Source organism: Mirounga angustirostris, unplaced genomic scaffold (assembly GCF_029215605.1).
Source record: "Mirounga angustirostris isolate CCGP_5_RB_7025 unplaced genomic scaffold, mMirAng1.0.hap1 SCAF_6, whole genome shotgun sequence".
In the NCBI taxonomy this organism is placed as follows: domain Eukaryota; kingdom Metazoa; phylum Chordata; class Mammalia; order Carnivora; family Phocidae; genus Mirounga; species Mirounga angustirostris.
In genome coordinates, this window is record NW_026991714.1 from 131,237,247 (window position 1) to 131,250,282 (window position 13,036).

Genomic DNA, 13,036 nt, shown 5'->3' on the forward strand with positions numbered 1-13,036 from the left:
GGCCGCTGCCGCTTTGATGTCTGCCTCCCATTGTCTCCAAAAGAGACAAAGCAGAGGAGTGGGTTGGGGATGTACATCCCGGCTTTCATCCTGGCAGGGGCCGCTCTACCCTGTGTGTGTTACTTCATTAGATTAAAGAACTAATGATGGGTTGATGTCCTTTCATTGGAAACCACAATAGGTTGTGCTACGGTGAGTTATAAAGGCATGGATGAAAAAGCACTGAACCAGGGATTGAATGAAACATCGATGTCTGTTATCAACTGTAATTCACTGAGTGACTTTGGACATACCTCTCTCTGTCTCACTCTGCTCTCCAGGGTAAGCGAATAACACCAACCACTTCCTTGGCCTCGCAGGGCTCTGAGGCCTGTGAGAACCAGATTGATGAAGATGTCCCAATAGCCTGTCTCCTGACTGAACTTGGTCACTGTTTGCCTCTTGACCCTGGTTTCTTGCTCCACGAGGCAGGACTGTCTCATGTCATGTCTTCCTGTGCACCTCTCTCTCTCTCTCTTTTTTTTTTTTCCAGATTGTAGAGATGCTGTTTAATGCTCTAAACCAAAACTTGGTGCAGTTTGAGCTGAAGCCAGGGGTTCAAGTTATTGTGTTTGTCACACAGCTGACATTAGGTGAGTGCCTGCTGGGATCCAGGGGGAAATGGGGATGGTGATCTATTATCCTGGGGAGAAAAGGGAGGAAATCATTAGCAGACACTTCTCCACAAAGGCCTGAAAATAGCTTTGTGGGCAGGGCTCTTGTGTGTAGTGATGGTTACGAAAGATTAATCACAACTTTCTTGGGGCTTCCTGTTGAGGTAGCAAGAAGACTTCATTAGAAGTGGTTTTGCTATTGAATCTCTGGATGACCTTGGGGGAAAATCTACAATTTCCTTGGGCTTTGACTTAATTGTTTTTTGTTTGTTTGTTTGTTTATTTGTTTTTATCCACAACAGTCGGGATTATAGTGGGTAGTCCTCAGGGTGTCTTAATTTCTACAATTCTCCGATTCCATGAATCTTGGTTGGGAGGCCACAAGAGATAACTTTAAAACTCCTTTTGATTTACAACAGGTAAATCTAAATTGATACAGAGATCAGCTCTAGTGATTGATTTGTAAAAGGAATTTGAAAATGTATGTCCCATTGGGCATCCTCTATCGGCTCTCCAGGAGAGCCTATTTGCTAAATATCTCTTATTAATATAGGACTTTTCAGTTGGGGAGGTTCTAAATGTGCCCACCCAGCAGTGTTTTCACAGAATGGTGTAAAGGAAGAGAATGAAACATTGCATCAGTATTTAATCCAAAGTTCCCAATGGGCCACCTGTAATTATGTTGACAGGTACTCAGGCCTTCTAAGAGAAAGAGCACTCAAGCCCCTCTTCTCTACTCCCCTTAGCTAGATACACATTACTCAGTTTACACCAAGAACAGTAAGTTTCTCCAGGCAGAGCAGAGGAGTTTACTTGTCCTAAGAAGCTGTGATTGAGGATACTATTTTCATCATTGAAACCAAGCTTCCTGAGAGCACACAGTACAGGGCAGTTGGAGACTGGGTATAAGGATGGGACATCAGCCGGCCTCCTTTCTCCAATGGGAACTCCCTCCATCTAGTGGCTTCCAAGTGAGCCATCTGCTTTTTCCTCCTAGCTCCGTTGGTGGACTCCAGTGCTGGGCACAGCAGCTCGGCCATGCTTATGCTCTTGTCAGTGGTGTTTGTTGGCCTGGCTGTGTTTCTAATCTACAAGTTTAAAAGGTATGTGCTACTATCACTCAATTTTGATATTGAAGCTGGATTCTTGGGAGCTGATTCTTCCTATAGCCAACATTGCTAAACTCATCCCACATGGGTGAAATTAATTCTCTTTGAAGCTCTGTTTGGCATTGGGGGAAAGCAGGAATGGTTGAGGGTCAAGGAATAAATGGGTTTAAGAATCTGAACTCTATCCAATTTATAGGTATATTGAGTTAGGAAAATAAGGGATAGCCTATGAAATCAATTTATTCTCTTTAAGAGAAGTGGAGAGAATTTTCAAACCTCACCTAAATTTCTAAAGTAAGGTCTTGGATATTCAGGAGATCTTTTCTACAGCTTACCACCCATTTAGGGTGGTTAAGTAGACCAAATGCAGCTGAAATCTGGAGCACACATGGACCCACACACGTGCATGCACGCACACGCACACGCACACACACGCACACATTTTCCTATCTTGTGTTGCAGCTACTGGTCTGTGTAAATTTGCATGCTGAAAATATTCAACCTTTACCCTTTCCCTCTTTTTCCTGTTTCTAAAGGGCAGTTGATCAGGAAAACTAAACTTCACATGTATTCAGAAATTATGTTTGAAGGCTACAGGAGGGGTGACACAACAGCATTCTTATTAAAACATGAAATTGAAGTCAATAATTCTGTACCATTATTTGAATAAGCTTCTACCAAGAGGTGTCCCAGTGCAGAGTATGAACTCTGCAATGAGACAGACCCCCAGTTTTAACTTAGCATTTGTAGCTTTGGGCAATTGAATCTGCCTCCCTAAGCCTTCATCTCTTTATCTGTAAAATGGAGAAGACAATACTTAATAGGCTTACTTGCAGTTTATTTATTTTTTTTAAGATTTTATTTATTTATTTGACAGAGAGAGCAAGAAAGCACAAGCAGGGGGAACAGTAGAGGGAGAGGGAGAAGCAGACTCCCCACTGAGCAGGGAGCCCGATGCAGGGCTCGATCCCAGGACCCTGGGATCATGACCTGAGCTGAAGGCAGACGCTTAACCATCTGAGCCACCCAGGCGCCTCTTACTGTGCAGTTTAAATATAATAACATCTCATAAATATAATAACATCTATACCTGGTACATACTAAATAATCAACAACACTAAGCTATTTTAGATAACAGAGGACATGACGTCCAAAGGTGGCTTCTGTGTCCCAACACGGCACATGGTAGGCTCTCAAAAAATCCTATCAGTGGCACAGAAATGTGCTTCATACAAAGACTGGTTAAAGTAAAAATATCATTAATCATTCTGAAAGCAAAACTTGGTCCTGGGAGTCTTTCTAGATACTGAAGGTAATGCTTTTAGATTGTGAAAGCCATCAGTTGTAAAGGTGCTGTGCTCCACCCTCTCCCCCAGACCTCATTCGCTGCCCTCTATTTGGGTAGCTCAGGCTTCAGAACATGGGTTTTCCTCAATATTCATCTCAGCATCACCAAACTAGCGGGAAGCCTTCAACACCCTCCATATCAGGACAGAGTTTTACCTTCCTACTCAATTAATAGACCAATGTGTGAATTCATATCCTTTTGGATCAAGACATGCGACCCCACCTGCCCATGTTGCCTTTGAAGATGGGCACAAACCTTTGTATCACAAGTAGAGAACAAAGATTCCATATAGAAACGGTCTAGTCAAGGCAAGGCCCATTGGTGGATATACTGCAGTTACATGCAAAGCACACTTTCATTCATCCAAGGGTTTGATTGTGGGGAAGCCCAGTGGTTGCTGGAGTTTGAAGAGAAACTAAACCAAATTTGTCACCTTTTGGCTTCTAGAACCTCGTGGTTGCCCCGGACAAGGGCAGTAGAAGTCCTGCAAAAAGCTATTTGTGTCAGGCATCTCCAAACTAGGGCAAGACATCCTGTGACTTAGGAAGTTTTCTGTTCTCTTATAAATGCTGCTAAACTCCCTAGACAGTCAACCTATTAATGTAGGCATCTCTAAATGTGTACATTGGAATTCTTGAATCTCTGCCAGGCAATGACATCTCTGAATTATTCTACCTCTGTCGTTCCCCAGTATCAGCCAACTCTTTCCGTGTCTCTGACAGTGAGCTGTGTAGCTAAGGCCCACAGGGAACAAACACCACTCAGGCTGGATGAACAGGAGAGTCAGCTAAGTACACTTACCAATCATCCGTTCCCTTTTCCTTTCTAGCTACCGTTTCTGGAAATTTTCTTCCCAAAGCTCAAGCCCTTTGGTTGAGGTCCTGTTGGATCTTCTTTTATTTCTTTGGTCTTTTTTCCCTCCCCATCACCTGGAACTCTCTTGATGGCTCTCTGGAGGGTGCCGGGCTTGCTGATGAGTAAAGGTCAGGTTCTTATCTGTGCTTCCCAGAGGCTCCTTTGTTTCTTTAATCACCAATAGAACTTTCTGCGATGTCCGTAATGTATACTGCCCAATGCAGTAACCACTAGTATGACTGAGGAACTGAATTTTAAATTGTATTTAACTTTAATTAATTTAAATTTAAATACCTGCACCTGGCTAGCAAACATTCAGTACATCTAGAAAAAGGGCAGTTGTGTATCTGTTTCCAGATCACTGGCCACGCTGAGTTTTCAGACTCAACACTGTCTCTGTGTAATCATCAGCATTAACTCATTAAACCACTTATCCATCCAACAAACATTTACTGAGTGCCCACTATGTGCCAGGCACTGAAAACAATCTCAGTGCCCCAAGTGGTCACTTAACAGGGAAAAGAGAAGAGAGCTATGGTGAGCCCCAAGCTTCCTTTATGTAAATATCACCCTGTTTCTCACATTTGATCTTATTCTTGGATAGTTATTTTCTGAAGTTTTAGACAAAGTAATTAGAAATCATTATGATATGGCTTTTATTATCTGAAAATTCTGCCTAACAAGACTTTCTTTCTATACTGTAGATCTGGGTTTTTTTCTGGCTATCCAAGAAAACTTTTGAGCCTTTATATGTTTTTCCAGCCTTTTTTTTTTTTTTTTTTTTTTTTTTTTAGCAAGTCTTTCATCACAGTCTGAGGCCTACTCGCTTCAGAGAAATTTAGAGAGACCTAAATTTCCTCCCACAGGCTCCTAACACTTAGAGCTGGAGCAAACAGAAACTGAAGTTTTTATGGGTGACTCAGTTGATCCATCTTCCTTCTCTTATTAAAACCTATATGAATATGTAAGCCAAGAGATGCCCCTAAATCTCTTTCTTTCCCACCTTTCTTACCTGCAAAAATGGGGCTTAGTCTGATATTCTCCCATCCTTCGAGTGCATGTGTTAAGAGATGAAAAGCAATTTGACAAGTTTTTAAAATGTGCACATGATGCCGTAAAATTGTATCCCTTCCAACCATCTTTGAAAAATGTTGAAGAATTTTCTGCCTGTTGTTTAGAGATTGAAATAAAGTGAACAATCTTTGTAAGGGAAGATTTATCCACATCCTCCCAGGTATCACTCGGGAGGTAGCAAGGGGGAGGCCGTGAACTCTGGCTACAGTTCTGAAGTACACAAACTTGTGGGATCAGGAGAATTTGACCGCCTCCAGCACCTAATAAATGTTACAGCTGATCCCACCGCTCATGAGTAATATGTACTTTTATGATTAGAAGAAATCTAAGTCGTTAGGTTGCATTTCTATTTAGATAAGAGGAAAGTAAGGGCCAGCATGAATTTTTAATTATACATATTTAGAGAGCCTGCGGTCTGCTGACTCACATAGAATCTATTCATGTAGGGTCCTTGTAAATTATGTTAAGCTGGTTTAGACCAGTAGGAGTCACGAGGACACCTCTCTTAATGTATGAAAAGAAACCATTAAAGAAACAAAAACTGAATGTAAAGGAGTGGTAGGAACCACCCATGTTTCCTACCTATTTTGGGATCTTATGTATTAGCTACAAGCAAACCTCATTAAATGCTCCCATCCTCTACCTCATTGGGGTTGGAGTGTGGAAGCTTGAAAACACCACTGCTTGGTTGTAGGGCAACAGAGAGATTCTCCTTTAGAAATGCGCAGAATGTTCTGGATTGGGGTGAGTGTCAGATACCTTAAGTTTTAATAATATCATTGCCAGTGATCAGCTTCAGGAAATGTCTGGATTTTAATCTGATTTCCCCATCATTTAATGGGGTAAGAGAGGTCTCTTCTAGAGATAATATTCCGAGGTAAAATTGTGGTCTTTTTGTTTGAGAATCTAATATATGAAAGTAGAAAGAGCACAAGTTTTGAGATCATCTGTTCATTCACTCAGCAAATACTTACTGAATATCAACCATGTGCCAAGCACTGTGCTAAATTGCATCTACAGCAGAGAAGACAGAGAATATAGATTCGGCACACATGGGAAACAAAGTCAGCAGACTTGCCTCTTACATCACCCTAAACCCAGCACCCTATTCATTTATTTCATAAACACTGTCCCATAATTCTATATTTTTCACAGGAGAGGTGGGGTAGTCAGAAGTCTCTCAGAACCAAGTTCTGAAGGACAAAAAGGACACCATCATTAGAAGAGTAGAAAGAAGAGTGTTCTAGAGGGAACAGCTGGTTTCAAGTCCCCAAGGTGGGGACGAGTTTGATGTACTAGGTTCTTGCAACTCAAAGTTTGAGGCTCAGACCAGCAGCCTCAATGTCACCTGGGAGCTTGGCAGAAATGCACTATTTCACCCCATCCTGTCTGGACCTATCGAGTCACAAATGCACATTAGCAAGAACCCGGGTGAGAAATAAGCACATTAAATCTGAGAAGCATTCGGTGAGAGGAATTCACAGGAGGCTACAGGCCTGGAAGCCAGTGGGTCAGGGGATATGGAGAGGGGTCAGAAGATGAATCCTCTAAGAAAATTCCAGTCTCAACCAGCCGCTCGTCCAACCTTAAGTCTTTCTGACTTGTTTCTAAACCTACAACATTTGTGTCTTTGAAGGAGATTATTTAGCTTCTCTTAATCCTTGCCTTAATCCTTTACACAATCCTACAAGGAAGCTATTGTTACTCCCATGGAGCAGATGAGGAAACTGACTATCCAAGTATTTAAGATCTTTGGCCCACAGGTGGTGTTCTGAAGATAGGATCAATGGCTAGAAACCTTTTTTTTCTTGGCTCTTCATAAAGGAAACCAATGTGAATTGATTAACTTGATGCAACCTTAGAAAAAGATGTCTTTTCACTGTGATATAATCTTATGCCTCTCAAAGTCCAGCTCCTTGTAAAACTTAGTGAGGGATAAGTATTTTAAGGGTTTTAGTGCATACCTGCTTAGCAGCATTGCCCTTCTGTTGACACCTGTTTGGTTTACCCCAGAAGAAGGTGCATTCTTCAGGGAGTTCTGTGGTTTACACTTCCCCTGGACAACTGGTCTTTGGCCTTGTGTTTCTTGGCCTCACGGCTACAATATCTGGGTGACCAACCCCTTTCCCAGACGTTTGGCCTGTCCTATAAATAGCTTATTCCTCCCCCTTATGGCCCAGAATCTCCCAGTGGCCCAAGTTTGGCATACCCTGTGATCATAATCTGATTTTTATAGGAAAATCCCCTGGATTAACATCTATGCTCAAGTCCAGCACGACAAGGAGCAGGAGATGATTGGGTCAGTGAGCCAAAGTGAAAACACCCCCAAAATCACACTCAGTGACTTCACCGAGCCCGAGGAACTGCTGGACAAAGAGCTGGACACCCGGGTCATAGGTATGTGTGCAGGTATCACCAAGCTCCTGTGTCCTCCATCCTCCAAACGTGAGGGCAGTCAGCCCACATGGCCTGTCCGTCAACTCATGTCAAACTGGAGGGGGTTGGGAAACGGCTGGCTACAGAGACATAATCGAGTTTTAAAATTTGTCTGCCACCTGTGGCCACATGAAAGTGGCAGATTTTTTTTTTTTTCCCTTCCCTTAAAAATAGACCAAGATGGAAAGTGCTGGAGTCAGAGTGGGGGAGGGATGAAGCCAACTCTCCATCACCGTTGGGATTTTTCCTTTCTTCTATGAAGCAAAAGCATTAGATGTCCTAATTCATAACCACATGCAAGAGGGCTCTAGAACATTCCTCATCTGTGAAATGGGAATAATAGTACCTACCTTCTAAAATTGTGGTGATAATGAAATGAGAGTATGTCATTAGCCCAGTGCCTGCCGCAGAGGACGTGTTCACTGCATGTTGGCTCTTAGTGTTGTCATCAGTGGTGTGTAAGGTGACAAGTCGTTGCTCCCCCCTCCTGTGCTGCTGTGGGAAACGGACACTTTAAACATAGGTGACAGAAGCCAATGAGCTGGTAGTATAGAGTAGCCAGGTGTCCCGTTTAATAAATACCTATCGAGCACCCGTTCAAGATGGCTTGGTATGTAGCAGTGAATAAAATAGACAAGATTCCTGCCCTTGTGAAACTGACATCCTCGTTCCGTCTGTCTGTCTGTCTTCTCTCCCCTGCAGGAGGCATTGCCACCATTGCAAACAGCGAAAGCACAAAGGAGATCCCCAACTGCACTAGCGTTTAATACCAACCAGCCACGTGGTCAGCCATCTTTCTGACTTTATTTTTGATGATTACTATGACTATTATTATGGAAAAAATGAAAATGTCTTTTTTACCTTTTGTTTACCAAGGGCCCCTTCATAAATAGCAGGCAGATGCTTAGCTTTGGGAGGCAAAAGGCATTCTTAGCTGATTAAAATGAGACAAAAAGAATAAATGGCTGTATTTGTGCTAAGGGCAAAGGATGCATCTTCCCATGGCCTTCTTGCTTTATTCTGCCACTGACCATATGAGGACTCCTTTTCCTCGTGGTCTCTTCATTTTTTTTTCTTTTTTTAAGTTGAGTTGGCTTCTCATTAACCTCCCATGTCCCCCCCTCCAGCCCCCGCAACATCACCCACACCCTCCCCCCAGCACACACACTCTAAAAAACACAGACCATTTCCCAGTTAGATCTACAGGAGGTGGGTTGGTGGGGAGTGAAAGTAGGTGCAGAAAGCGTGCACACCTTTACGAGAAAGAGGCCCTGCCTCGTGCATGTCAATAGCGAGGCTACAGATGGCTTACTGTATATAATTACAATGTAAATAGCTTTTTATTTCCTAAGAAATAATTTAATGTTTAGTAAAAAAGAAAACAGAAAAAAGAAAGATGTGTGTGTTGGCTTATGCACTCACCCTCAGAGCTGACCAACCCCCAGGCCTGCTAGACGTGTTGGGTTCTGGACGCTCTCCAGTTGTCTGTCACACTTAACTCTTGCATCTCTGTGTCCATGCCATAGCTGGTTTCTACTTATGTATATAAAGGGGCGCGGGGTGGGCTTCTTTGGGCCAAGTCGTTAAGGAAGGAGTAGACTGACATCCTAGAACATGGGGGGCTTTCTATGCCATCAGTGACCTGGAAGAAGTTGCAAGACGAAGCCCACCAGAGACTTCAAACTGAGACACAGGTGGGGCAACAGGCTTCCCCTCCAAAAGGAAAGCGTGGAGGATGTTTATCAGCCTGAGAAAATGGGTTTTCTCTAAAGAAGCTCGGCCGCGGGTCAGAAAGGGACCGTTTTTCTGCTTTCTGGTTGGATTCCTTCTGGAGAATTCTTGGGCTGTTTTGAGCTCAGAAAAGTCCCCTGGGCCTCGGGCGAGGCCTAGTGAGTGCATCTGGGCACAGGAGGAGTGAGAGCGCTTGGGAGGGATGGGGCATTTGCGACATCATGAGTCTCTGTAAGCCCTTGCAGGCCAAAGAGGGGCTAGCCTTTCATGATATTAGTCCAAGATGATTTTAGCAAAGCTGTGCTATATGCTTGTCAGATGTACACAACTTCCTTAAAGTCAAATGTCTGCCTTCAGTTCCCTTAAGATAGTTCTTGCCTCTGGGTGAGCGGCTTTCCAAGCCAGCTTTCTCGTTCCCAGCCCCCTGGCCCCTCCGCCCATTCGCACACACCACTTCTGTTACCTAGGGTCACTTTAAGCCATGCCGTAAGCATTGTTTTCTTTTCAGGCGCAGCCTGAGTACACTTGTTTTACAAAATGATATACTGTATATATATATGGGAGGAAAGGCCGGATTTTGTACCTGTTAATTTTTGTGAGATATCGTTCGCCTTCTTTGTGAGACCCTGAGAGAATGTGACCTAGAGAAGGCTGACTGGCTACAGCGTAGATCAGGAAAAGGAGTGCTTCTAGAGATCCTGCTTTTTTGTTTCAAGGGTTAAATGGGGCAGACAGTTGCAATACTTGTACTAAATACTGGAATACAAATGCATGAGTCATGTCTATATATACAGTATATGTACATATACTGTTCTTGATTTTATTGTTCCATTTGAATATTTCTACTGTAAAAAAAAAAAGACAGTGGTTTTGAAATTGTTGAAAATAAATGTATTTTTGTACATCAAAGCTATATACCTGGCTGAGATTTTTCTCTCTGGGCTGGTTTCTTCACCTATTGCTATCAGTCAGCTATCGCGGCAATAAGGCTACATGGCCAAAACCGAAACAGAACAAATAGCTTATAACCCAGATATTTATGTTTTACTCATGAATCTCCAGGTTGGTTGCGGTTTGCTTGAACTCCATTGAACTGACCTGGCTCTCCTGAACTAGTTGGGATGCTGGCTTCAGTTGGGGGTCCAGGCTTGCTTCATGAGTTGTCATAGTCTGGGACCAGATGCCACCCAGGGCATGGTCTTTCATGGTGGATTACAGAATTCCAAGTGAGGCCAGCAGAATACTCTTTGCCTGTAAGGCCTTGGCTCAAAATGATCATCCTGTTTACCATTGTCTCCATTCTGTTGACTAAAGGAAACCACGTGGCCACGTCCAGCATCAGTGGGCCAGGGAAATAGGCTCCGCCTCCTCTGGTGTAAGGTACCACAAAGTTACATGACAACAGTGTGACAATAGGATTCTGGTCTAGGGGAGGGCATGATGTGTTGGGAACAGTAGTAACAATAGTTCAGTCTACTCTACTTACTCATTTTCTGTGGTCCTGCGGGGAGCTTTCATTAGATGGCCCATATTCAAGTTTCCCACCCCAATATTTGTGGCCAGGAACTTCTGAGTGGAAGGTTTGGCAACCACAAGGTCTTCGAGTGGCATCAGATCGCACTGAGTGGTAGATAGAACTGCAATATAGGCCTTGAAGACTTTAGCAGAGAAAATGAAAAGAGGAGAGGGAACCAAGAAGACGTATATTTTTTTTTCACTATTATTATTGTTAACTTTTTTAATGCTGTTTGATGCATCAAACCAGCAAAAGATCTTCTCTTGCCTACCACTGAGTAAGGAATTTGGAAGAATGAGTGAGTGGCTCTTCACATTAGATAATAAGGGAACGTGAACTAAGTACTTAGAATAAGGGCTGTAAGTTAGATGTTTTAATCTTTTTAGTGTTCAAACTATGTAATAAATTACCATGGATCCCAGAAACCCAAGAAACAAGAGAACTTTTGTCATTAATTTACTCCTATATTTTGGATGCTAGCTGACCATTCCAGAATCATATTTTCTGAGCTCAAATGATTAAGATGTAGGATGAAACAAAGGTTTTTCTTTTGATTTGTGAATGTATTTAAAAATTATGTATTATTCTTGGTGTAACTGTTCTTGGGTTCTACTCACCTTTTAAAAATTATAATATATAATTAACTTCTTCAAATATTGAGGATGTCATTTATGTTACCTCTAAAAGAAACATTTTTTTTTTGATCTAACTAGTGGTTCGTAACATAAAGTGCCTGCACATCTTGAAGGGGTTTATAATGAGCTTCCCCAGTAATGTAATATGTCTAATATTCTGATCCCACATCAAAAGTGATTTATCCAAATGCAATGGTTTTTGCTTTCCAGTGGGATCTGAGCCCTTCCCATGTTCGTTTATGTCGGGGTTGATAAAATCACTCCACCGGATTAAAAAGGACGGAAGTGAGATATGTGGTAAAACAGCATTAGTCAGCTGGTTCCTTTGGGCTAAGCCTTGCTAGGAATAGAGCCTGGGCATCCTCCACCAGCACAGGTCTGCCAGATTTCTCATAGCAGACAGGCGAAGGCAGATGGCAGAGAGTGTGACTGGCTTTGTAGTTATTTCTCTGTGGGGTTTCTCATCGGAATTGTCTTCTCTCAGGAGATTCTAAACCCAATAAGCAAGCCCGAAGAAGTCCTCAGGGTGGAGCCCAGCTATCAGCACCTGAAGCAGAGCTTCTGAGGATTCTCCTGTTGAAGTTAGAGAATAACTGCTCTATCCGCCACTGAAATCACTCAGGGAGAGTACTGGGGAAAGGGCACCTCCCCTGGCTCCTGTTACCATGATACAAGGCACCTTCATCTGCAGAAATGAGAACCACTTCCAAATTGGCTCGTTTCCTCCTGGGCAACAGCTGCAGCTCTGAGAGAGCCACCTGATTGAGTTATCTGGAACAAAAACACACTGCGAGTCAAGGTGGTGTTGGATTGCGCCTTGGAAAGAATATTAAGCCAGGAATTAGGAGATCTCTGACTTTCAGCCAGTCACTCTGGACCACGATTTCTTATTTGCAAAAGGCAAACACTTTATGGCCTGACTCACTGGCTACTTTGGATTTACAGAGGTGCGAAGAGCACATTGCCAATTCCAGAATTGTTAGATGACTAGGATGAGCGTACATAGGAGACCTCTCTTTGTCCATAGCCTGGTCAACTGAGAGGCAGAGAGTGAAGTGACTTCCCTCAGGTTAGACAGCAAATGAGTGGGGAGCTGAAGATGGAACCCGTATCTTATTGATATTAGGGCAGTGTTCTTCCCACCACATACCCTCCTGATGAAGGCAAAACTGAACGACACGTTACAGAACGTCAGTGGACAGCCTGATGCTTATGCCAGGATGGCTCCTGTATTTCGAGCGTCTGGAGCGGTTTAGAATCTAACTTCCCAAGTGTCCTCCTCATCCAGTGGCTCACACGCTCCACATGTCATTGCCCTGCTGACCCACTTGTTTAGCAACCCATGGCCTGATGCCCTTGCTTCCCTCACTGGGCAGAAAGAAGGCTGCTCAACAGACAGCTGCCAGGCCCCAGCTTCCCATGCTATGCTGCTTGCCTTTTAAAGCAGCTGGCCTCGTTCAGAGGGAAGAAGGCCAGAGAGCAAACATAAGCAATGGGAATGCCTCATCCTGACACACACACCAGATCCTGCCAAATTCTCTTGTCTCATCCAACGGTACTGCCAAAGGGGACCAGATGTAGCCCAACAATTTCCTCCTGAGTACTACTGCATCTTGATGTCCCTTAAACTTGGTTTAATTGCCATTAACTTTACAGTAGCACAGTGCCCTTTAAAATGT

General features: G+C 43.3%; 1 protein-coding gene across 1 annotated transcript in view; it reads left to right on the forward strand.

Annotated features, from left to right (window-relative positions):
* SORCS3 (sortilin related VPS10 domain containing receptor 3) overlaps positions 1–8,242 on the forward strand; it is a 572,838-nt gene extending 564,596 nt beyond the window's left edge. The window contains exons 24-27 of the mRNA XM_045876297.2: positions 533–632; positions 1,651–1,756; positions 7,276–7,436; positions 8,178–8,242. Coding sequence (XP_045732253.1) covers positions 533–632; positions 1,651–1,756; positions 7,276–7,436; positions 8,178–8,242 — 432 coding nt within the window. The remainder of the gene's footprint in view (positions 1–532; positions 633–1,650; positions 1,757–7,275; positions 7,437–8,177) is intronic.
* The last annotated feature ends 4,794 nt before the right edge of the window (positions 8,243–13,036 follow it).